The following is a 24,523-nucleotide window of genomic DNA, read 5'->3' as shown; positions in this document are numbered from 1 at the left end:
GCACTTTGGTAGGCCAAGGTGGGAGGATCGTGAGGTCAGGAGTTCAAGACCAGCCTGGTCAACATGGTGAAACCCCTTCTTTACTAAAAATACAAAAATTAGCTAGGCGTGGTGGCAGGTGCCTGTAATCCCAGCTACTCAGGAGGCTGAGACAGGAGAATCACTTGAAAATCCAGGAGGCAGATGTTGCAGTGAGCCAAGATCGCACCACTGTACTCCAGCCTGGGCAAAAAGAGTGAAACTCTGTCAAAAAGAAAAAAAAAAAAGAAAGAAAGAAAGAAAGAAAGAAAGAAAGAAAGAAAGAAAGAAAGAAAACAAAATGGATGTAAAATGCAGAATTGCACAAATATAAATGTATAAAATTGCACAAATTATCACAAAATAAAAACTGGAAGAAGAGATAATAAAAGAATAATTTGTAAAATATAAATAAACCCAGGAGATAAATTCCATTCTAAAATGAATTCCAGAAGAAAAAAAAGCTAAAGAGAGACTTTTTTGGAGGGGAAATGAGGGCAATCAAGAGCATTATGTACATTACAGTCCATTTATGCCTGAGGTTACAATTTAAATTTTTGCAATCAGACCTTGAAATGACCTTAAGTAGTAGGATATAAATAACTCCCACATGCTTAGTGTTCCAATAATGGAACACTAGGCATAAATGGGTTAGGGAATTCAGAACACCAAGCACATACCCAGGACAGAAGAAGCTTGGCAAAGACCTGAAAAGACCCTAAGGTTTTACTTCTGGCTAATCTCTATGCTCAGTTCAAGCAAGCAGTAAAGACTAAGATGAAGTTCTAAGTGGACCAGGCTAAGTGCTTAAAAGTGCCCCAGGACAGAGCCAATTTGCAAATAGCAAGAAAGGGGTTTTGTTGTTTTTTTTAGTTTTTTGTTTTTTCTTTTTCTTTTTTGTTTGATGGTGGTTGTTTGAAACCTGGCCTTCCAGGAAAAATGCCTGTTAAAACACTACCTGAACACAAGCTAAAGAGAGAGAATTCAGTGACCACAAATAAGACTGCAAAAAAAAGTTTGAAAAATTCATAAAAACAAATGGATACTGAAGACTTCAGTAATTAAGAACAGCAAAGTCTAGAGAAGAATGAGAAAGTGATTTCTAAAGTTACCAAATTATAATATTAAAATACCCAGTTTCAACAGGAACAAGAAAATCACGAAGCATACAAAGAAACTGGAAGTGTTGTCCAATCAAAGGAAAAATACAAATTGACAGATATATCCTGGAGGCAAACCAAACATAACACTTCTTAAACAAAGACTTTAAATCAACTGTCTTAAATATGCTCAAAAGCTAAAAGAAAACATACGAGCACCAGAGAGAACCACAAAACAACTTACAAACCAAATACCAATAGATTGAAATTATTAAAAAGCACCAAATAGACACTCTAAAACTAAAAAGTACCATAATTGAAATAATGAATTCACCAGAGGAGTTCAACAGCAGATTTGGGAATGCCAAAAAGAATCTGTGAATTTAAGTATAAGACTATTGAAATTATCAAGTTTGAGAAGCAAAGCAAAAAAGAATTAAGAAAAATAAATGGAACCCAAAGGACCTATGAGACAGCATCAAGCTGACCAGCACAAACATTATGAGAAACGTAGAAGAATACAAGAGAGACAAGGAAATAGAGTATTTGCAGAAAAGCCAAAACTTAAACTTCCTAAATTTGGTGAAAGACACAAATCTACACATCCAGGAAGCACAATAAACTCAAAATAAACTCAAATACATCCACCAAGACATGTTATAAGCAAACAGTCAGAAAAAAAAAAAAATGACAGAGAATCAAATGCGAAGGGGGAGCAATTTGTCATATACAAAAGAACCTCAAAAAGATCATCAGCAGAAACCTTGGAGATTAGAAGGCACTGGATTGATATATTCAAAGTGCTGAAAGAAAAAGCTGTCAGCTGAGAATTCTATGCCCGGCAAACATGCCTGTCAATAATGACGACATTCCCAGATGAACACAAGCTAAGGGAGTATGTTTTTACTAGATCTACTCTGCAAGGAATGCTAAAGGGAATCCTTTGGGTTGAAATGTGATGCACGACAAACAAGGGAACTGTTAAAAGATTATAAGCCAATTTTTCATCTGCATTTGGTCTTAAAAGAGAAATTAGGATTAAATAAATAAGAAAAATGGCAGAGATTGGCAGAGTGGATAAATTTCTTCAAATAATGCATACAAAAATGTAATTAGAATGAATAAGATCGAGTATTTGATGTACAACAGGGTGACTATAGTCGACAATTTTTTTTTATTATACTTTAAGTTCTGGGGTACACTTACAGAACATGCAGGTTTGTTACATAGGTATACATGTGCCATGGTGGTTTGCTGCACCCATCAACCCATCATCTACATAAGGTATTTCTCCTAATGCTATCTCTCCCCTACTCCACCACCCTATGACAGGCCCTGGTGTGAGATGTTCCCCTTCCTGTGTCCATGTGTTCTCATTGTCCAACTCCCACTTATGAGTGAGAACATGCAATGTTTGGTTTTCTGTTGTGTTAGTTTGCTGAGAATGATGGTTTCCAGTTTCATCCACGTCCTGGCAAAGGACATGAACTCATCCTTTTTTATGGCTGCATAGTATTCCATGGTGCATATGTACCACATTTTCTTTAACCAGTCTATCATTGATGGGCATTTACGTTCGTTCCAAGTCTTTGCTATTGTGAATAGTGCCACAAAAAACACACATATGCAAGTGTCCGTATAGTAGAATGATTTATAATCCTTTGGGTATATACCTAGTAATGGGATTGCTAGGTCAAATGGTATTTCTAGTTCTAGATCCTTGAGGAATCACCACACTGTCTTCCACGATAGTTGAACTAATTTACACTCCCAACAACAGTATAAAATCATTCCTATTTCTCCACATCCTCTCCAGCATCTGTTGTTTCCTGACTTTTTAATGCTTGCCATTCTAAATGGTATGAGGTGGTATCTCACTGTGGTTTTGATTTGCATTTCTCTAATCACCAGCGATGATGAGCTTTTTTTCATGTTTGTTGGCTGCATAAATGTCTTTTGAGAAGTGTCTGTTCATATCCTTCACCCACTTTTTGATGGGGTTGTTTTTTTCTTGTAAATCTGTTTAAGTCCTTTGTAGATTCTGGATATTAACCCTACGTCAGATGGACAGATTGCAAAAATTTTCTCTCATTCTGTAGGTTGCCTGTTCACTCTGATGATAGTTTCTTTTGCTGTGCAGAAGCTCTTTAATTAGATCCCATTTGTCAATTTTGGCTCTTGTTGCCATTGCTTTTGGTGTTTTAGTCATGAAGTCTTTGCCCACGCCTATGTCCTGAATGGCATTGCCTAGGTTTTCTTCTAGAGTTTTTACAGTTTTAGGTCTTACATTTAAGTCTTTAATCCATCTTGAGTTAATTTTTGTATAAGGTGTAAGGAAAGGGTCCAGTTTCAGTTTTCTGCATATGGCTAGCCAGCTTTCCCAACATCATTTATTAAATAGGGAATCCATTTCCCATTGCTTGTTTTTGTCAGGTCTGTCAAAGATCAGATGGTTGTAGACATGTGGTGTTATTTCCGAGGCCTCTGTTCTGTTCCATTGATCTATATATCTGTTTTGGTACCAGTATCATGCTGTTTTGGTTACTGTAGCATTGTAGTTTGAAGTCAGGTAGTGTGATGCCTCCAGCTTTGTTCTTTTTGCTTAGAATTGTCTTGGCTATCTGGGCTCTTTTTTGGTTCCATATGAAATTTAAAGTAGTTTTTTCTAATTCTGTGAAGATTGTTAATGGTAACTTGATGGGGATAGCATTGAACCTATAAATTACTCTGCAGTATGCCCATTTTCACAATACTGATTCTTCCTATCCATAAGCATGGAATGTTTTTCTATTTGTTTGTGTCCTCTCTTATTTCCTTGAGCAGCGGTTTGTAGTTCTCCTTGAAGAGGTCCTTCACATCCCATGTAAGTTGTATTCCTAGGTATTTAATTTTGTTTGTAGAAATTGTGAATGGGAGTTCACTCATGATTTGGCTGTTTGTCTATTATTGGTGTATAGGAATGGTTGTGATTTTTGCACAATGATTTTGTATCCTGAGACATTTCTGAAGTTGCTTATCAGCTTTAGGAGATTTTGGGCTGACACGATGGAGTTTTCTAAATATACAATCATGTCATCTGCAAACAGAGACAATTTGACTTCCTCTTTTCCCATATGAATACCCTTTATTTCTTTCTCTTGCCTGAATGCCTTGGCCAGAACTTCCAATATTATGTTGAATAGGAGTAGTAAGAGAGGGCATCCTTGTCTTGTGCTGGTTTTCAAAGGGAATGCTTCCAGTTTTTGCCCATTCAGTATATTGGCTGTGGGTTTGTCATAAATAGCTCTTATTATTTTGAGATACATTCCATCAATACGTAGTTTATTGAGAGTTTTTAGCATGAAAAGGTGTTTAATTTTGTCAAAGGCGTTTTCTGCACCTATTGAGATAATCATGTGGTTTTTTTCATTGGTTCTGTGTATGTGATGGATTATGTTTATTGATTTGCCTATATTGAACCAGCCCTGCATCCCAGGGATGAAGCCGACTTGATTGTGGTGGATAAGCTTTTTGATGTGCTGCTGGATTTGGTTTGACAGTATTTTATTGAGGATTTTTGCATAGATGTTCATCAGGGATATTGGCCTGAAATTTTCTTTTTCTGTTGTGTCCCTCCAAGGTTTTGGTATCAGGATGATGTTGGCCTCATAAAATTAGTTAGAGTGGATTCTCTCTTTTTCTATTACTTGGAATAGTTTCAGAGGAATGGTATCTTCTCCTCTTTGTACCTCTGGTAGTATCTGGCTGTGAATCCGTCTGGTCCTAGACCTTTTTTTGGTTGGTAGGCTATTATTTCCTCATTTTCAGAACTTGTTATTGGTCTATTCAGGGATTTGACTTCTTCGTGCTTTAGACTTGGGAGGGTGTATGGTGTCCAGGAATCTATCCATTTCTTCAGATTTTCCAGTTTATTTGCATAGAGGTGTTTATAGTATTATCTGATGGTAGTTTGTATTTCTGTGGGATCAGTAGTGACAGTCCTTTTATCATTTTTTATTGCATCTATTTGATTCTTCTCTCTTTTCTTATTTATTCTTCTGGCTATTCTATTTTGTTGATCTTTTCAAAAAAACAGCTCCTGGATTCATTGATTTTTTGAAGGGTTTTTTGTATCTCTATCTCCATCAGTTCTGCTCTGATCTTAGTTATTTCTTATCTTCTGCCAGCTTTTGAATTTGTTTGCTCTTGCTTCTCTAGTTCTTTTAATTGTGATGTTAGGGTGTCTATTTTACGTCTTTCCTCCTTTCTTGTTGTGGACATTTAGTGCTACAAATTTCCCTCTAGACACTACTTTAAATGTGTCCCAGAGATTCTGGTATGTTATGTCTTTGTTCTCATTGGTTTTAAATAACTTCTTTATTTCTGCCTTAATTTCGTTATTTACCCAGCAGTCATTCAGGAGCAGGTTGTTCAGTTTTCATGTAATTGTGCAGTTTTGAGTGAGTTTCCTAATCCTGATATCTAATTTCATTGCACTGTGTTCTGAGAGATTGTTATGATTTCCATTCTTTTGCATTTGCTGAGGAGTGTTTTACTTCCAATTATGTGGTCAATTTTAGAATAAATGTGTTGTGGTGCTGAGAAGAATACATATTCTGTTGATTTGGGTGGGAGAGTTCTTTAGATGTCTATTAGGTCTGCTTGGTCCAGAGCTGAGTTAAAGTTCTGAATAACCTTGTTAATTTTCTGTCTTGTTGAACTAATATTGACAGTGGGGTGTTAAAGTCTCCCACTATTATTGTGTGGGAGTCTAAGTGTCTTTGTAGGTCTCTAAGAACTTGCTTTATGAATCTGGGTGCTCCTGTATTGAGTGCATATATATTTAGGATAGTTAGCTCTTCTTGTTGCATTGATCTCTTTACCATTATGTAATGCTCTTGTCTCTTTTGATCTTCATTGGTTTAAAGTCTGTTTTATCAGAGACTAAGATTGTAACCCCTGCTTTTTTAGCTTTCCATTTGCTTGGTAAATATTCCTCCATCCCTTTTTTTTGATGTGTGTCTTTGCACATGAGATGGGTCTCCTGAATACAGCACACTGATGGGTGTTGACTCTTTATCCAATTTGCCAGTCCGTGTCTTTTAATTGGGGCATTTAGCCCGTTTACACTTAAGGTTAATATTGTTATATGTGAATTTGATCCTGTCATTATGATGCTAGCTGGTTATTTTGCCCATTAGTTGATGCAGTTTTTTCATAGTGTCAATGGTCTTTATAATTTGGTATGTTGTTGCAGTGGCTGGTACTGGTTGTTCCTTTCCATGTTTAGTGCTTCCTTCAGGAACTCTAGTAAGGCAGGCCTGGTGGTGACAAAATCTCTCAGAATTTGCTTGTCTGTAAAGGATTTTATTTCCCCTTCACTTATGAAGCTTAGTTTGGCTGGATATGAAATTCTGAGTTGAAAATTATTTTCTTTAAGAATGTTGAATATTGGCACCCACTCTCTTCTGGCTTGTAGGGTTTCTGCAGGGAGATCTGCTGTTAGTCTGATGGGCTTCCCTTTTTTGTGGGTGAACTGACCTTACTCTCTCGCTGCTCTTAAAATTTTTTCCTTCATTTCAACCTTGCTGAGTCTGATGATTATGTGTCTTGGAGTTGCTCTTTTTAAGGAGTATCTTTGTGGTATTCTCTGTATTTCCTGAATTTGAATGTTGGCCTCTCTTGCTAGGTTGGGAAAGTTCTCCTGGATAATATCCTTCAGAGTGTTTTTCAACTTGTTTCCATTCTCCTCATCACTTTCAGGTACACCAATCAAACATAGATTTGGTCTTTTCACATAGCCCTGTATTTCTTGGAAACTTTGTTCATTCCTTTTCGTTCTTTTTTCTGTAATCTTGTCTTCTCACTTTATTTCATTAATCTGATCTTAAATCTCTTATATCCTTTCTTCCGCTTGATCGAGTCAGCTATTGATACTTGTGTATGCTTCATGAAGTTCTCGTGCTGTGTTTTTCAGCTCCATCAGGTGATTTATGTTCTTCTCTAAACAAGTTATTCTAGTTAGCAATACATCTAACCTTTTTTCAATGTTCTTAGCTTCCTTGCATTGGGATAGAACATGCTCCTTTAGCGTGGAGTAGTTAGTTATTATTACCCACCTTCTGAAGCCTACTTCTGTCAATTTGTCAAACTCATTCTCCATCAAGTTTTGTTCCCTTGCTGGCAAGGAGTTGTGATCCTTTGGAGGAGAAGAGGCATTCTGGTTTTTGGAATTTTCAGTCTTTTGCACTGGTTTCTCCCCATCTTCATGGATTTATTTACCTTTGGTGTTTGATGTTGGTGACCTTCAGATGGGGTCTCTGAGTGGATGTCCTTTTTGTTGATGGTGATGTTATTCCTTTTTGTTTGTTAGTTTTCCTTCTAACAGTCAGGCCCCTCTGCTGCAGGTCTGCTGGAGTTTGCTGGAGGTCCACTCCAGACCCTGTTTGCCTGGATATCACCAGTGGAGGCTGCCGAACAGCAAAGATTGCTGCCTGTTCCTTCCTCTAGAAGCTTTGTCCCAGAGGGGCACCTGCCAGAGGCCAGCTGGAGCTCTCCTGTATGAGGTGTCTGTCGGCCCCTACTGGAAGGTGTCTCCCAGTCAGGAGACATGGGGGTCAGTGACCCACTTGAGGAGGCAGTCTGACCTTTAGCAGAGCTTGAATGCTGTGCTGGGAGATCTGCTGCTCTCTTCAGAGCCGTCAGGAAGGAACCTTTAAGTCTGCTGAAACTGTGCCCACAGCCGCCCCTTCCCCCAGGTGCTCTATCCCAAGGAGATGGGGGGGTTTTATCTATAAGCCCCTGACTGGGGATGCTGCCTTTTTTGTCAGAGATGCCCTGCCCAGAGAGGAAGAATCTAGAGAGGCAGTCTCAGCCTTGCTGAGCTGTGGTGCGTTCCACCCAGTTCGATCTTCCAGGCAGCTTTGTTTACACTGAGGGTAAAACTGCCTACTCAAGCCTCAGCAATGGCAGACGCCCCTCCTCCCATCAGGTTTGAGTATCCCAGGTTGAGCTCAGACTGCTAGGCTGGCAGTGAGAATTTCAAGCCAGTGGATCTTAGCTTGCTGGGCTCCGTGGGGGTAGGACCTGCCGAGCCAGGCCACTGGCTCCCTGGCTTCAGCCCCCTTTCCAGGGGAGCGAATGGTTCTGTCTCACTGGTGTTCCAGGCACCACTAGGGTATGAAAAAAAAAAACTCCTGCAGCTAGCTTGGTGTCTGCCCAAATGGCTGCCCAGTTTTGTGCCTGAAACCCAGGCCCTGGTGGCATAGGCACCAGAGGGAATCTCCTGGTCTGCAGGTTGTGAAGACTGTGTGAAAGTGCAGTATCTAGGCCAGAGTGCACCATTTCTCACGGCTCAGTCCCTAATGTCTTTCCTTGGCTAGGAGAGGGAGTTCCCAGACCCGTTGCACTTCCTGGGTGAGACGACGCCCCATCCTGCTTCGGCTCACCCTCCATGGGCGGCACTGAGTGTCCCACCAGTCCCAGTGAGACGACCCATGTACCTCAGTTGAAAATGCAGAAATCACCCGCATTCTGCGTCAATCTCTCTGGGAGCTGCAGATCAGAGCTGTTCCTATTCAGCCATCTTGCCAGCAAATCCCAACAATAATTTATTGTACATTTTAAAATAATTAAGAGTATAATTTGATTGTAACACAAAGAAAGGATAAGTGCTGGAGGTGATGGACACCCCACTCACTCTGATGTGATTTTACACATTGTAGGCCTATATCGAGATATTTTATCTCATGTATATAAATCACATAAATATATATACTCACTATGTATCCATAAAAATTAAAAACAGAAAATAAGGGGAACAAAATAAAAAGATCTAACCATAAGCTGTCTCCAAGAAACTCATTGTAGATCCAAAGCCAGTAAGCTGAATGTGAAAGGACAAAGAAAGATATTTATGCAAATAATAACCAAAAGAGTGCTGGGTAACTACACTGATACCACAAAAACAAAAAATAACAACAACAAAAAAAGCAGACTTTAAGTAAAAAACTGTTACAAGAGACAAAGGACATTATACAACTGGAAAAGTGTTAATAAAAAAAATCAATTGCAAACATATGTGGATCAAAGAAAATAGAACCAAATACATAAAGCAAACATTGACAGATTTAAATGAAGAAATGCAGAGTTTGGTAATAACAGTTGGACACTTCATTACTCTGCTTTCATTAATGGATAGAATATCCAGACAGAAGATCAGTAAGAAAACAGAGTATTTGAATAATGGTATAAACCAAGTAGGCCTAAGAGAAGTATGTGGAATACTCCACCTACCAATAGCAGAATATTACATTATTCTCAAGTGCACAAGAAACAGTCTACAGGGAAGCCCACAGATTAGGGCACAAAATAAATCTCAGTAAATTTTAAAAGACTGAAATAATAAAAAAAAAATTTTCTGACCATAATAGGATAAAGCTAGAAATCAGTAATAGAAAAATTTTTTAATGTGGATATTAACGTTTAATGGATCACATAGGAAACCACAAAGGAAATTTAAAAATACTTAGAAATGGGTGAAAAGGTAAAGAGACTGTATCACAACTTATGGGTGCAGCCAAGAGTATGCCTATAGGGAGATTTATAGCAATAAATGCCTATTTTCAAAAAGAAAGAAATCAATAACTTTACACCTTCAGCAACTAGCAAAGAAGGATCAAACTAAACCCAAAGCTAGCAGAAGGAAGGATATAATACATATTAGAGCAAAGATAAGTGAACAGAAAATAGAAAACTACAGAGAACCAAAAAATCCAAAATCTGATTCCTTAAATAGAACAAAATTCATAAGCTTTTAGCTAGATTGACTAAAGAAAAAAAATGCAAAGAACTAAAATAAGAAATGAAAGTGACATTACAAAAAAAATGGGTTATAAGAGAATACTATGAACAACGGTACACTAATAAATTAAGTAACTCAATGAAATAGACACATTTCCTAGAAGGACACACATTCCTAAAACTGACTCAAGAAGAAATAGAAAATCTCAACGTACTTATAACAAGTAAAGAGATGTATCAGTAATTTTTTAAAAAACTGCCCAAGGGAAAAAAATCCAGGGTAAGATGGCTTCACTGGTCAATTCTATCAAATTAAAGAAATAATACTAATCTTCCTCAAACATTTCCAAAAATTAGAAGGGAATACTTCCTAACTAATTCTCATGAGTTTTATAATGCTGGCCAGCATTATCTTGATACCAAAGCCAAAAAAAGACTTCACAGGAAAATAAAATTACAGGCTAATATCTCTTATGAATACAGATGCAAAAAATTATCAATAAAATACTAGCAAACCAAATTTGGCAGCATATTAAAAACATTACATACTATGACCAAGTTGGATCTATCCCAGGAATGCAAGAGTGGTTCGATATAAGAAAATTAATCAGTGTAAGACACCACATTAATAAAACAAATGAATAAACACGTGATCATATTAATGATGCAGAAAAAAATACAAAACCCAATACCATTCAAGGATAACAAAACTCAGAAAACAGAGGAATGGAGGCAAAGTTCCTCAACATAATAAAGTGCATATATAAAAAACTCACAGGTAACATACTCCATAGTGAAAGACTGAAACATCCCCCACTAAGATCATGAACAGGCAAAGGATAGTGCTTTCACCACTGCAATTCAACACTGTATTAAAATTTCTAACCAGAGCAAATAGGCAAGAAAAAGAAATAAAAGACATTCAAATTGAAAGGCAGAAGTAAAACTACTCTATTTGCAGATAACATTATTTAGCAAATAATCCACAAAAAATCTACGAGCTAACAAATGGTTTCGGCAAAGTTGCAGAGTACAAAATCAACACATAACAATTAGGTTTTTTTAAAAAAATACTCCAACAATGAACCATCCAAAAGGAAATTCAGAAAATAATCCCATTTATGATAGTATCCAGTAGAATAAAATACTTAGTGTTATGGTCTGAATGTCTGTGCCCTTCACAACTTCATATGTTGAAATCTAATACCATTGCAATAGTATGAAGAGGCATGGCCTTTAGGAGGTGATTAGGAAGCTCTGCCTTCCTTCATGAATTAGATAAGTGTCTTTATAACTTAATGGACAAAGTAGTGGCTTGACAACCTGGAGAGACAGGTTTAGATACTGTGCTGCCAATAAGCAGAAATTTTATTTTTGACAAGCTTACATAAAGTAATAATGTTTTTCCAAAAATGAGACTTAGTCAAATGGCCCCTTTTAACTTCTAAAATGTTTTAATACATCAAATCTGATTTGAATATTTAATATAGCAAGTATGGCTAATTCCAGAAAGATGGTGATCTAAGGGATCAAATCAGAGCTCAGGAGACAGGTAGCACTGGCAGGTTTAAGAGATTAGATACAGGCCGGGCGCAGTGGCTCACGCCTGTAATCCCAACAATTTGGGAGGCCAAGGAGGGCAGATCACCTAAGGTTGGGGGTTCGAGACCAGCCTGATCAACATGGAGAAACCCCGTCTCTACTAAAAATACAAAATTATCCAGGCGTGGTGGCACATGCCTCTAATCCCAGCTACTTCGGAGGCTGAGGTAGGAGAATCACTTGAACCCAGAAGGCAGAGGTTGCAGTGAGCCGAGATCATGCCATTGCACTCTGGCCTGGGAACCTGGAGAAACTCCAGATGGAGTGAAACTCCATCTCAAAAGAAAAAAAAAAAAAAGATTGGATACAAACAGGGAGAAGGAGCAAATAAATATTGTGGATAATGGTATAGCCTGGTTTCTCACTGTTGGAGAAAGAAGTCACAAAGATGGAAAACAGAAAGGCTATGGGGTTAAGGTTGAAACTGGGAAATGTCTATGTAAACTCATTGTTTAAAAAATATGTATAGACAGACCAATACAAAAATAAGTGTACACATGTGTATTTCTGTGTGTGTGTATGTATACATACCTACATTTATTTCCTAACTCTGTCAATTGAGAGGGTCTGAGGCAGTGACAACCTCTAGCAATGAGCACCCAGATCTTGGTTTTTAAATTCCATCCTCCACTAGAAAGAACAATATCCTTTGGAGAAATGGCTGATGGCAGAGGTAGTGCAGGAAAAGGACAAGATGGGCTAGGCACATCTGTTGTGCCACAGAGTAATTACTCAAAAACTGATGTGGGAAGCAGGCTGAAAATGGAATAGGTAACTCCAAAACTCCATCCCAAACTAAAGCAACAATTAAGCTGGAAAAGCAAAAAAACCCCTCTCAGCATCAAGCTTTTCAGAATTCTCCAATCTAATTAAAAACCTAGTACACCCAGAACATTCCTGATGTGGCCTGCTGATGCCTGTGCCAAAGTGGACAGTATGCACCTTGTTTTCAGAGAACTGTAGTTGTGTATTTTGATCTGTCTATGCGGGCTCTCTGAAGAAGTGGCTCACAGGCTTGTCTTTGTTTTGCCTGCCTTGGAACTTTCTCAGGGCTAGTCTTCCAGAAAGTGCTAGTTGAAAGCATTTAAAGGCAATTATCTGACCTCAGCAGCCAGATGAGAAAAGCAGCAGATGGACTGATAAAACTGGGAATGGAAAAACTGGGAAGGAAATACATGGGGGCCAGGGGTGGGGATAAGGGGTTTGAAAAGCTCCTGCATAAACCAGGGAATTGAGGTCATGTGCAAGGCCAGGGCAATATGCATGCTCATAAAAAACCTGAGAGGAACCTAAGCTTTCAGTCTGGTTGACCTTCAGGCTCAGTGTGAGCAGGAAGTAAAATTTTACACAGAGATGTAAATGGCCTGGCAAACCATTACAGGAGCGCCCTAAAACAGGGCCAATATGCAAAGACCAGAAGAGTTTTTTGTTTTGTTTTGGCTTTGGGCATTTAAATAAATCTCTGTCGGATCACAAACTGACCACTAAACTAACAGAACAGAGGTTTCAGTGATCATGTACAACAAAGAACTTTACAAAAATAGTTTAGAAAAGTCACAAAATAAACAAATGATGTAAAATAAACAGCAACAACAAATTCTGGGGAAAAGAATCTGATTTCTAGAATTAACACATTTTAATATTCAAAATGTACAGTTTTCAATAAAAAATTATGAGGAATGCAAAGAAGATAATACAACCCACAGACACACAGAAAAAAGAAATGAATAAAATCTGTCTTCAAAGACACCTTTGTTATTGGTCTTACTAGATAAAGAATTTAAATCAACTGTTCTAAATGTGCACAAAGAGCTAAATGAAACCAGATAAAGAACTAACAGAAACCAGGTGAACGATGCCATGCCAAATACAAAATATTAATATACAGAACAAAATTACAAAAATGTAATTAGGACTGTCTGGAGCTGACAAGTATAACAACTAATTTTTTTTTAAATCAGCGAAAGGATTTAATAACAGATTGGAGCTCAAAGAGAACAAAGAATCAGCAAAATTGAAGACACTGATGGAGATTACTCATTCTGTGGAGCAGAGGAAAAGAATGGTGAAAAATGGACAGTGCCTAAGAGATCCATGAGACAACATCAAGCATACCAACAAGTTAATAAGAGCTGCTGACGAAGAAAAGGGAACCAAAAAATATCTGAAGAAATAATGTCTGAAGACCTTCCAAACTGATGAAAAACATGAATCTCTATGTCCAAGACTCTCAAGAAACTATAATTAGGATAAGCTCAAAGAATTTCAAACTGAGAGAAATAATAAATTGTCACAAGACAAAGAATCTTGAAAGTAGCAAGAGATAAGGGACTAACCGTGTACAAAGGATCTGAAATAAGAGTAACAGCCAGCCTTTTATTAGAAATCATGAAGGCCAGAGGCAGTAGAATAATGGCACCTTTCAAGTGTCAAAAAAAAATAATAAAATATAAAATAAATAAATAATTAATTAATTAAAATAAAATAAAAAATTCTACATTTGGCAAAACTGCCTTTCAAAAATGAAGGGGAAATTAAAACATTCCTAGATCAACAAAATCTGAGAGAATTTATTAGTACTAGATCTCCTACAAGAAATGCAAAAGGAAGTCCCTAAGGTTGAAACAAAAGGACATTAGACAGTAACTCCAATCCAAACAAAAAATTCAAATGGTAAAAGTAACTACTGTAAGTAAATGCAAAAGTCAGTCTTATTGTATTCTTGGCTTTTATGTTCTCTCTTTTTTCTATATGATTTAAAAGACAAATACATAAAACAATTATAAATCTACGATAATGTGCACACAATTTATGAAGGCATAAAATGTGACAATAAGAAGACAAAGGACAGGGACGAAGCTGTATGGGAGCAGAGTTTTTATATAATATTAAGGCTTAGTTAGTATTAATGCAAGCTAGATTGTTATAAATTCAAGATGTTAATTGCAATTCCAAGTATTAACACTAGGTAAATAATGACTACAAAGAAATACAAAAGGAATTAAAATGGCACATTAGAAAAAAACAAACACAAAAGAACTGAAAACAAAACACAAAACTGAAAAACACAGAAAAACAAAACAAAAAAGATGTAATACGTATGGAAAACAAATAGCAAAATGGCATAAGTCCTTTATCAATTTATCATTTACTCTAAATGTAAATAAACTAAACTCCCACCTAAAAGACAGAAATTGGCAAAATAGGCTGGGCATGGTGGCTCACACCTGTAATCCCAGCACTTTGGGAGGCCGTGGCGGGTGGGTCACGAGGTCAGGAGTTTGAGACCAGCCTGACCAATACGGTGAAACCCTGTCTCTACTAAAAAAAAAAAAAAAAAAAAAAAAAAAAAAAAAAAAAAAAAAAAAAAAAAAAAAAAAAAATTAGCCAGGTGTAGTGGTGTGCACCTGTAATCCCAGCTACTCGGGAGGCTGAGGCAGAAGAACTGCTTGAACCCTGGAGGCGGAGGTTGCAGAGAGTCAAGATCGCACCACTGCACTCCAGCCTGGGCAACACAGTAAGACTCTGTCTCAAAAAAAATAAAATAAAATAAAATAAAAAGAAATTGGCAAAATAAATACAAATATATGATCCAGGTATATATTGTCTACAAGACACTCTCTTTAGATACAAACACACAACACAATAGGTTGAAACTGAAATGACAGAAGAGGATAGTAACCTAAAGAATACCAGCGTGGCTATACTGAAATAAAAAAGACTTTAAATTAAAAATTGTTACAAGAGGAAAACACTACATATTGATAAAAAAAAAAAAAAGGTCAGTTTACAAAGGAGACATAGTAACAGAAATAGAAATAAATCATCCTGAAGTTTACATGGAATTTCAAGGGATCTCAACTAGCCAAAATAATCTTGAAAACCCATGCATGTGTGGTAAAATGATTTTCAACAAAGTTTTCAAGAACAGTCAATAGGGAAAGGACAATTTTTCTAACAAATAGTGTTGATAAAACTGGATAGCCACATGCAAAACAAAACTACAAAAAAAAATTAACTCAAAATGAATCAAAGACCTAAATCTAAGAACTAAAGTTACAAAACTCACGGCAGAACACATAGGAGAATGGATTCGTGTGGCAATGTTTTCTCGGATATAATACCAAAAACCACAGGCAACAGAAGTAAAAATAAATTGGACTACATCAAACTTAAAAATTGTGCATCAAAGGACACAGTTAACTGAATGAAAAGACAACCAACACAACAAGAGGAAACATTTGCAATTCATGTATCTGATGACAAATTACTATAAAAAATATATAAAGAACCCCTAGAACTCAAAACAAACAAAATAACCTGATTCAAAGATGGACAAGGGACTTGAACAGACATTTCTCCATAAAAGATACATAAATGGTCAGCAAGCTTGTGAAAATATGCTCAACATCACTAATCATTAGGGAAATATAAATCAAAACCACAAGGAAAAATTACCATACACCCATTACAATGGCTGCTATCAAAACAACAAAAGAAAATAACGAGTGTTGGCAAGGATATGGAGAAATCAGAATCCTGTACACTGAGGATGGGACTGCAAAATGGTGCACTTCCTGTAGAAAACAGGTCGATGTTTCCTCAAGAAATTAAAAATAGAATTACCATAGGTTCCAGCCATACCACTTCTGAGTATATAACCAAAAGAACTGAAAGAAGGATCTCAAAGAATAGTTGTACCCCATGTTCACAGTAGTATTATTCACAACAGTTAAAAGGAGAAAGGAACCCAAATGTCCACTGACAGTTGAATGAATAAACAAAACATCGGTACAATGAAATATCATTCAACATTAGAAAGGAGATAAATTCTGACACATGCTACAACACTGAGGAAGCTTGAGGACACTATGCTAGGTGAAATAAGCCAGTCACAATAAGACAAATACTGTATGATTTCACTTATATGAGATATAGGAAAAACAGTGAAACTCATAGAAACAGAAAGTAGGATGGTGGTCGCCAGGGGCAAGGAGGAGGGGAAAATGGGGAGTTATTGTTTAATGGGTAGAGAATTTCATGTTCCCAAGATGAAAAAGTTGTGGTGATCAGATGTACAATATGAATATACTTAACACTGCTTCTGAACTGTACATCCCAAAATGGTTAAGACTGCTAAAACAAAAAACTAACAATAAATAAAGATGCCTGCTTTGGCCACATATATTCAACATTGTACTAAAAATTCCAGCCAGAGCAATTAGGTTAAGTAAATAAATAAATAAACCCAAACTGGAAAGAAAGAAATAAAATAGTTTTGTTTGCAGATTACATGATCTTATATGCAGAAAATACTAAAGAATCCACAAAGAAACTACTAGAAGTAGGAAACAAATTCAGCAAAATTACAAGATACAAGATCAACACTCAAAAATTAGTTGTGTACTCATTACAATGAGCAGTCAAAAGGCAAATTAACAATTCCACTTACAATAGCATTTAAACAAAAGAAATTTTAGGCTTGTGGGACATTACAGTCTCTACTGCGACTAGTCAACTCTGTCCTCATAGTGTGAAAGTACCCACAGACTATACATAAATACATGAGTATGGCTGAGTCCCGACAAAACTTTATAGAAAGTGTTATCTTCAGACACTGAAGTCTGAATTTCATATAATTTACAATAGCATTTAAATGAAAAACTATTTAATAAATTTAAGCAAGGATATGCAACACTTGTACACTGAAAACTACAAAACATTAATGAAGGAAAGAACACCTAGGGGAAAAAAAATCTTATGTTCATTGATTTTAAGATTTAATATTAAGATAACACTCCCCAAAGTGTTATCACTCACTCTAATACCTACCCAGTGCAATACTTATCAAAAACTCAACATACTCTTTTGCAGAAATAGAAAAGCTAACTAAAAATTCCTATGGATTGCAAAGCACCCTGCTGTGGAAAACTGTCAGTTTCACAATAAATTAAATGTAAAATTACCATATCACCCAGCAATTTCACTCCTAGGTATATACCCAAAACAACTGAAAGCATGTATTCAAACAAATATTTGTACGTGAATGTTCATAGGAGCACTATCCACAATAGTGAAACACAGGATGACCCTCAATGTCCATCAACAGATGAATGGATAAACAAAAGATGGTATATCCACATAATAGAATATTGTTCAGTCATAAAAAGGGACAAAGTATTGATATACAACTACAACATAAATGGGTCTTGAAAACATTATTCTAAGTGAGAGATCAGACACAAATTGTATGATTCCATTCATATGCCATATCCAAAATACGCAAATCTATAAAGACAGAAAGGAGATTATTGGTTGCTAGGGGCTGGGAGCAGAGCGGGGAGAAGGGAGCAACTGCTTATTAAGTTACAATACTGCTTATTAAGGGTGCCGTGTTTCCTTTTGGTGTGATGAAAATATTCCAGAAATAAATGGTGGTTATGGTTGTACAACATTGTGAATGTACTAAAGTCATTGAATTCTATGCTTTAAAATGGCTTATGAATTTCATGTGATGTGTATTTTACCGTGATTTTTTTTTAGGTAGAATCCCTCGAAAGTTGTTGCAAATATTCCAGTTCTGCCCAGTTTCTAAGGCTGTCACAAAGCCTGCCACATCCTAACAACCCATGATCGCCCTAGACTACCAGGGCTGTTTCTTTAAACAACCATGAGTCCTAATGCTACACAATTCATTGGAATTTTTTTTTTTTTTTTTTTTTTGAGATGGAGTCTCACTCTGTTGCTCAGGCTGGAGCGCAGTGGCGCAATCTCGGCTCACTGCAACCTCCGCCTCCCGGGTTCAAGTGATTCTCCTGCCTTAGCCTCCTGACTAGCTGGGATTACAGGCACACGCCACCACGCCCAGCTAATTTTTGTATTTTTAGTAGAGATAGGTTTTCACCATGTTGGTCAGGCTGGTCTCGAACTCCTAACCTCATGATCCACTCGCCTCAGCCTTCCAAAGTGCTGGGATTACAGGCGTGAGCCAATGTGCCTGGCCTATTTGAATTTTTTAGTCATATACTTTCTTTTGCTATCTCTTAAGTTTTCCCCTGGACTGCACATGAATTATTCACTTTGTTGTACTACTTTTTTATGTAACTGCAAGACTGTCATAGGAAGTTTCACGTTACCTAATAAAGCCCACTGACAAACTGTTTTATGTTCCAGTTTCACAACTGTTAGATCACAAGATCTGCATTCACCTATATGACATTTTTGTCTTACTCTTCATGAACTCTTTATCAGAAATCAGCAAACATTTTCTGTAAAGGGTCTCACAGTAAATATTTTAGGCTTGTGGGCCATTACAGTCTCTGCTGCAACCAGTCAACTCTGCCTTTGTAGTGTGAAAGTACCAACAGACAATACATAAATACGTGAGTATAGCTGAGTCCCAATAAAACTTTATAGACAATGAAGTCTGAATTTCATATAATTTCCAAGCAAAATAATACTCTTGGTTTTTTTCCCCCAGCCACCTAAAAATATAAAAACCATCCTTCATTTGTGGACCATAAAAAAACAGACAGCAGGCTGCATTTGACCCATGAACTGTAATGTGACCTCTCCTCTATATCTTCTGGATGTTATTTCTACTTTCATATGAATGTATAGACATTTTTTAAACCTCAATAATTACTTTTAAGCAAAACTGTGAAAAAATAAACAACTTACCTGGGATGTGATCATCTTCCACTAGTGTTGGCAGAGCAGAGAAAACTGAGAGGGTGTAGCTGAGAAATAAGAAAAGATCATGAGAAATGTCACTTGCCTAAAAAGGTCCACTTCCCAGCTGGCAAAACATCTCTAAAAGGGAAATACTCACACGTCCATGCATGACTCTGGCATGGTTATGTACTGCTTGGACACATTAGTTTTCAAATGTAAAAACGTTTGGTTTTCTACTGACTTATAAACAACTTATGCTGTACTCTAACAGAGTATGCAAACCAATATATTAAACTAATTAAGCAAGTTAGGAAAAGCCAAAGAATGGAACATAATACTTTCATTAAAACTAATGCTAAACAAAAATACTCAGGTTTTAATCTTTATTATAAACCAGAGAATCCCAACAAGGTTTTGAAAAAAGTGATGCGGTATTTTTCAGCCCAGTTGTTTTTGTTTGCTTTTTTGAGACAGAGTCCTGCCCTGTCACCCAGGCTGGAGTGCAATGGCATGATCTTGGCTCACTGCAACCTCTGCCTCCTTGGTTCAGGTGATTCTCCTGCCTCAGCCTCCCAAGTAGCTGGGACTACAGGTGCGCACCACCACGTCTGGCTAATTTTTTGTATTTTTAGTAAAGACGGGGTTTCACCATGTTGGCCAGGCTGGTCTCGAACTCCTAACCTCGTGATCTGCCGGCCTCAGCCTCCCAAAGTGCTGGGACTCCAGGCGTGAGCCCCTGCGCCCGGCACAGCCCAGTTTTTTGGAAGGAAAATGAACTAGAGCTTGGTTTCAGGTTCTCAAAACCATCTTTGGATTTTAAAAAGCAAACGGATTTTTACTAACTCTGTTGTCAATGCAGCAAACACCCGCCTGAGTCCTCAAGCGACTCAGTGTCTGTTCTTGACTCTGCCACAACAAAATGTGTCAATGTCATCAGTCACTTAACATGTTAAGCTCGTTTCCTGTCCACCCCACCCCATCCCATCTTTTAAATAATGCCGAAATAGATAACTTACAGACCTTTCTTGCGGCTGCACCTCTGATTCTGTAAGATCAAGATAGGGGCATCCGTACGTCTCTAGTTGTGCTGCAGTGAGCCAGCAGCTCAGCATCTAGAAGGAGCGAGTAACGAATCCAGGCATGGAAGGTGCTGTCCTCTACTTGGCTGCTAAGCTCGTCCCTCCGCATGATGCCTTCACAACTCCCCAAGAAGCGGTGCTGTCTGCTCCTTCGGCCTTGCCCTCCTCTGCCGCCACATATGAATGGGCACAAAGCTCCCACCATCACCCAGCCTGTGGGAGTCTGGACAGGACACAAATCGAGCCTCTGCTCCCACCCGTGCTCCAGATCTCTAATGAGGTCTCGGCCCAACTGGTCGGGTGTCCTCCTAGGAGGGCCCCTGCACCCTCAACCCCCCTTCCCTGCTCACCCCACAACAGATGTTTTGCTCCAAGACAGCTGGGCCTAAGCCCTTCAGTTCGAATCCTCATCCAAGACTGAAAGCTCCTACATCTTCCTGTCACTTGAGCCACAAGCTGGACCGTCTGGAAATGCCCACTGCTACTAGGGACACAGGCGAGGCTGGACAGTGTCGGAGAGCCCGGGGTGCCTCCCTCCACGTGCGCTGCCTCACAGGTCAGTGGAAACAAGAAATCCCCCGATCCACAGCCACGATGACTTTGAAATACTTCCTGAAGGCGTCAGGCCATGAAGCTGCGACCTGCGAGGACACAGCAAGCGGGGTGACGCTGGGCAGAGGCTGGGTGTGGACTCCGCGCCCGCAGGGTCCCTCCCCGCCCCGCAGGTGCTTCCCGCCACCCCGCTCGCCTCGGCGTCGCAGTGACAACGCGGCGATGCCGACCACAGGTGGTTGGAAGGAGACAGCGAGATTCTGAGGGGAAAGAATAAGGAGAGAAGCACGCATCTTGTGGGCAAAAGGCCCATTTCCGCGCGGTCCTGCCGAGGCCTCCGGGCATCCTTCACCTCAGGGAGGAGAAAATCCAACCTCACTTGTCACAGGCGCGGGACCCGCGCGTTCCCTTCGGGAGCAGAAGAACCAGGCCAGGCGACAAAGCCGCTCCCTCTCTCACCTCCAGGCCAAGCGGAACCTCCAGTCCACCCTCGCTCCAGCCCTCCCGTACTCTACCCTCCGCGTCCTCTGCCCCGACGCAGGGAGATGCCGGAAGCCCTCCCTACCAGGCTGCACCGGAGAAAAACAAACCTGGGGCCGCACCGCGCACATGCGCAGAAGGCCCCAAGCGGCTCCCTCGACCGGCGCCAAAAAGTGCACACTACATTTCCCACAAGCCCTTGCGCCGCTCCCTGAGAAAGTGCAGACTACATTTCCCAGAAGCCGCCGCGCCGCTCGTTTCGAAATGGCCTGACGTTTCAGCTACGTTGGGTAGTTAGTTCCCAGATGCACCCAGTGCAGTACTGCAGTTTTATTCGTTAGCTGAAATAAATTATGAGTACTTAAATTACACAGGTTTCTTATGAATTACATCTCCCTGATGATTTGGCTGTCCTCAGCACTTCCTCCTTTGGCAGAATTCAGTAGTGGAATTTCTCCAGACATGGTGGCTTCCTGTGGTCCCGCTGCGCTGCTGCTGGGCTGCCGCAGCGCTACCTCCACTTGCACCTGTGGCTCCACTTGCTTGGTTCTGGTCCACTGGACGCTCACCGTGAGAAAACACTCTGGACATGAGCATTACCAGCCTGTACACTGTTGTAAAGATAACTCGGAATTGCTCTTCAAATTTTATTTGTTAAACCACGTCATACTATCTTTCATGGCAAACCTGCATTTTCCATTCTTCAGGAGTATGCTGGATCTCTTGATCACAATAACTTTTTAAAATATTCACTGACAGAGGTAACACAGGAGTGGAAAACCAAAAACCGTAGGTTCTCACTTATAAGTGGGAGCTAAGCTATGAGTACGCAGAGGCATACAGAGTGACACAATGGACTTCAGAGACTCAGAAGGGGGCTGGTGGGAAGGAGGCTGGAGATTTAAAAAACTACACATGGCCAGGCGCGGTGGCTCACGCCTGTAATCTCAGCACTTTGGGAGGCGGAGGCGGGAGTCAGGAGTTCGAGACCAGCCTGGCCAACACGGTGAAACCCCGTCTCTACTAAAAATACAAAATTAGCTGGGCGTGGTGGCACACACCTGCAGCCCCAGCTATTTGGGACGCTGAGGCAGGGGAATTACTTGAATCCGAGAGGTGGAGGTTGCAGTGAGCCGAAATCGCGTCATTGCACTCCAGCCTGGGCAACAAGAGCAAAACTCAGTCTCAAAAAACAAAACAAAACAAAACAAAAAACTACACATTAGGTACCGAGTACACTACTCGGGTGACAGGTGCACTAAGATCTCAAAATTCACCATTTTATAATTCATCCATAACCAAAAATCACTTGTACTCCAACAGCTATTGATGTTTAAGTTAAAAATAAAAAATAAATGTCCACTGACCAAAAAAGAAGCATTTTTCTCCATTTCTATTCAGTTTTTTTTTTTTTTTTTTTTTTTTGAGACGGAGTCTCACTCTGTCACCCAGGCTGGAGTGCAGTGGCGCAATCTCAACTCACTGCCACCTCTGCCTCCTGGGTTCAAGCGAATCTCCTGCCTCAGTCTCCCGAGTAGCTGGGACTACAGATGTGCACCACCAAGCCTGGCTAATTTTTTTGTATTTTTAGTAGAGACAGGGTTTCACCATGTTGGCCAGGATGGTCTCGATCTCTTGACCTCATGATCCTCCTGCCTCGGCCTCCCAAAGCACTGGAATTACAGGCGTGGGCCACTGCGTCCAGCTTCTATTCCCTTCTTTACCACCACTGATGATAATACCACTTGTTCCCATGCTGGAAAAGCATTTAATACCATCCACGTAAAAGAATCAGATTATTCAAGGGATGAGATGTATTTCAGAAGACATCATGGCAAGTACAGTAATGATTATCACTTCAAGTCACAATTTATTTTCCTGCTCATAATTTTTTTTCTTTCTTTTTCTTTTCTTTTTTTTTTTTTAAGGGAGTCTCACTGTCACCCAGGCTGGAGTGCAGTAGCATGATCTTGGCTCACTGCAACCTCTGCCTCCTGGGTTCAAGTGATTCTCCTGCCTCAGAGTCCCAAGTAGCTGGTACTACAGGCTTGTACCACCACACCCGGCTAATTTTTGTAATTCCAGTAGAGACGCGGCTTCACTATGTTGGCCAGGCTGGTTTCGAACTCCTGACCTCGTGATCTGCCCGACTCGGCCTCCCAAAGTGCTGGGGTTACAGGCATGAGCCACGGCACCCGGCCTAATGTTTTTCCATTTTAAGAACAGTCTTGACACTTGTGAATATTCCATTTTTTTTTTTTCAGATCGGGTCTCATTCTGTCTGCCAGGCTGGAGCGCAGTGGCATGATCTCGGGTCACTGCAACCTCCACCTCCTAGATTCAAGTGATTCTCCTGCCTCAGCCTCCCCAGTAGCTGGGATTACAGGCACATGCCACCAAGTCTGGCTAATTTTTCATATTTTTAGTAGAGACAAGGTTTCCCCATATTGACCAGGCTGGTCTTGAATTCCTGACCTCAAGTGATCCACCCGCCTCAGCCTCCCAAAGTGCTGGGATTACAGGTGTGAGCCACCTCGCCCAGTCTCCATTATTTCTTTAATGATTCAGGTTCCATTATGCCATGGATTATTTCAGTAACATTGTTTGCTCTTTCAATTTGCATAATCCTATCTCTAAAGAGATTGAAAACTATGAACATGCCACTCCCAGGCTCCTTGGGACTTGACACATCCTCCTGGGATCATCTCAGAGGGGACTGACTGTGCGGGCACCATGGAGGTGGTGCTGGTCTTTCTATGCAGCCTGTTGGCCCACATTATCCTGGCCAGTGCAGTTGAGAGGGAGAAGGAAATTGACCCTTTTCATTATGACTACCAGACCCTGAGGATTAGGGGGTTGGTATGTGCTGTGGTCCTCTTCTCCACTGGGATCCTCCTTATCCTAGGTTGCAGATGCAAGTGCAGTTTCAATCAGAAGCCTGGGACCCCCAGGAGAGGAGGAAGCCCAGGTGGAGAACCTCATCACTGCAAATGCAACAAGGCTCCAGAAAGCAGAGAGCTGAATGAAGTGCAGCCCTCCAGTGGGAAGCCTCTGGAACCTGAAGGCAGCTGCTTGAACTTTTAGATGCAAATGTTGGTGCTTAAGAAAACAGCCACTTCAGCAACAAATCTTTCCCCAAGAGAAGCCAATAACTTGTGTGTCCTCCCATGCCCTTCCCTGTCCCTTCTAACACCATTCCTCCACCTGATAATCCAACTAATCTTTTGACTCACCACT

General features: G+C 39.7%; 1 protein-coding gene, 1 long non-coding RNA gene and 1 pseudogene across 2 annotated transcripts in view; 1 reads left to right on the top strand and 2 right to left on the bottom strand.

Annotated features, from left to right (window-relative positions):
- LOC129480827 (zinc finger protein 37A) overlaps positions 1 to 21,534 on the bottom strand; it is a 33,411-nt gene extending 11,877 nt beyond the window's left edge. The window contains 4 exon segments of the mRNA XM_063637358.1: positions 19,182 to 19,240; positions 20,196 to 20,287; positions 20,605 to 20,895; positions 21,322 to 21,534. Coding sequence (XP_063493428.1) covers positions 19,182 to 19,240; positions 20,196 to 20,287 — 151 coding nt within the window. The 5' untranslated portion in view covers positions 20,605 to 20,895; positions 21,322 to 21,534.
- Positions 1,888 to 17,789, bottom strand: LOC134736365 (uncharacterized). The gene is made up of 2 exons (XR_010120339.1): positions 14,824 to 17,789; positions 1,888 to 9,516 (listed from the first exon to the last, which is right to left on the bottom strand). It is a non-coding gene; the product is annotated as an uncharacterized lncRNA (long non-coding RNA).
- A 1,848-nt stretch (positions 21,535 to 23,382) lies between the features above and the next one.
- LOC129480829 (FXYD domain-containing ion transport regulator 6-like) lies at positions 23,383 to 24,308 on the top strand (annotated as a pseudogene).
- Positions 24,309 to 24,523: the final 215 nt, after the last annotated feature.

The sequence above is a fragment of the Symphalangus syndactylus genome, chromosome 4, assembly GCF_028878055.3.
Source record: "Symphalangus syndactylus isolate Jambi chromosome 4, NHGRI_mSymSyn1-v2.1_pri, whole genome shotgun sequence".
Classification (NCBI taxonomy): domain Eukaryota; kingdom Metazoa; phylum Chordata; class Mammalia; order Primates; family Hylobatidae; genus Symphalangus; species Symphalangus syndactylus.
This window is presented reverse-complemented; position numbering and strand designations above follow the sequence as displayed.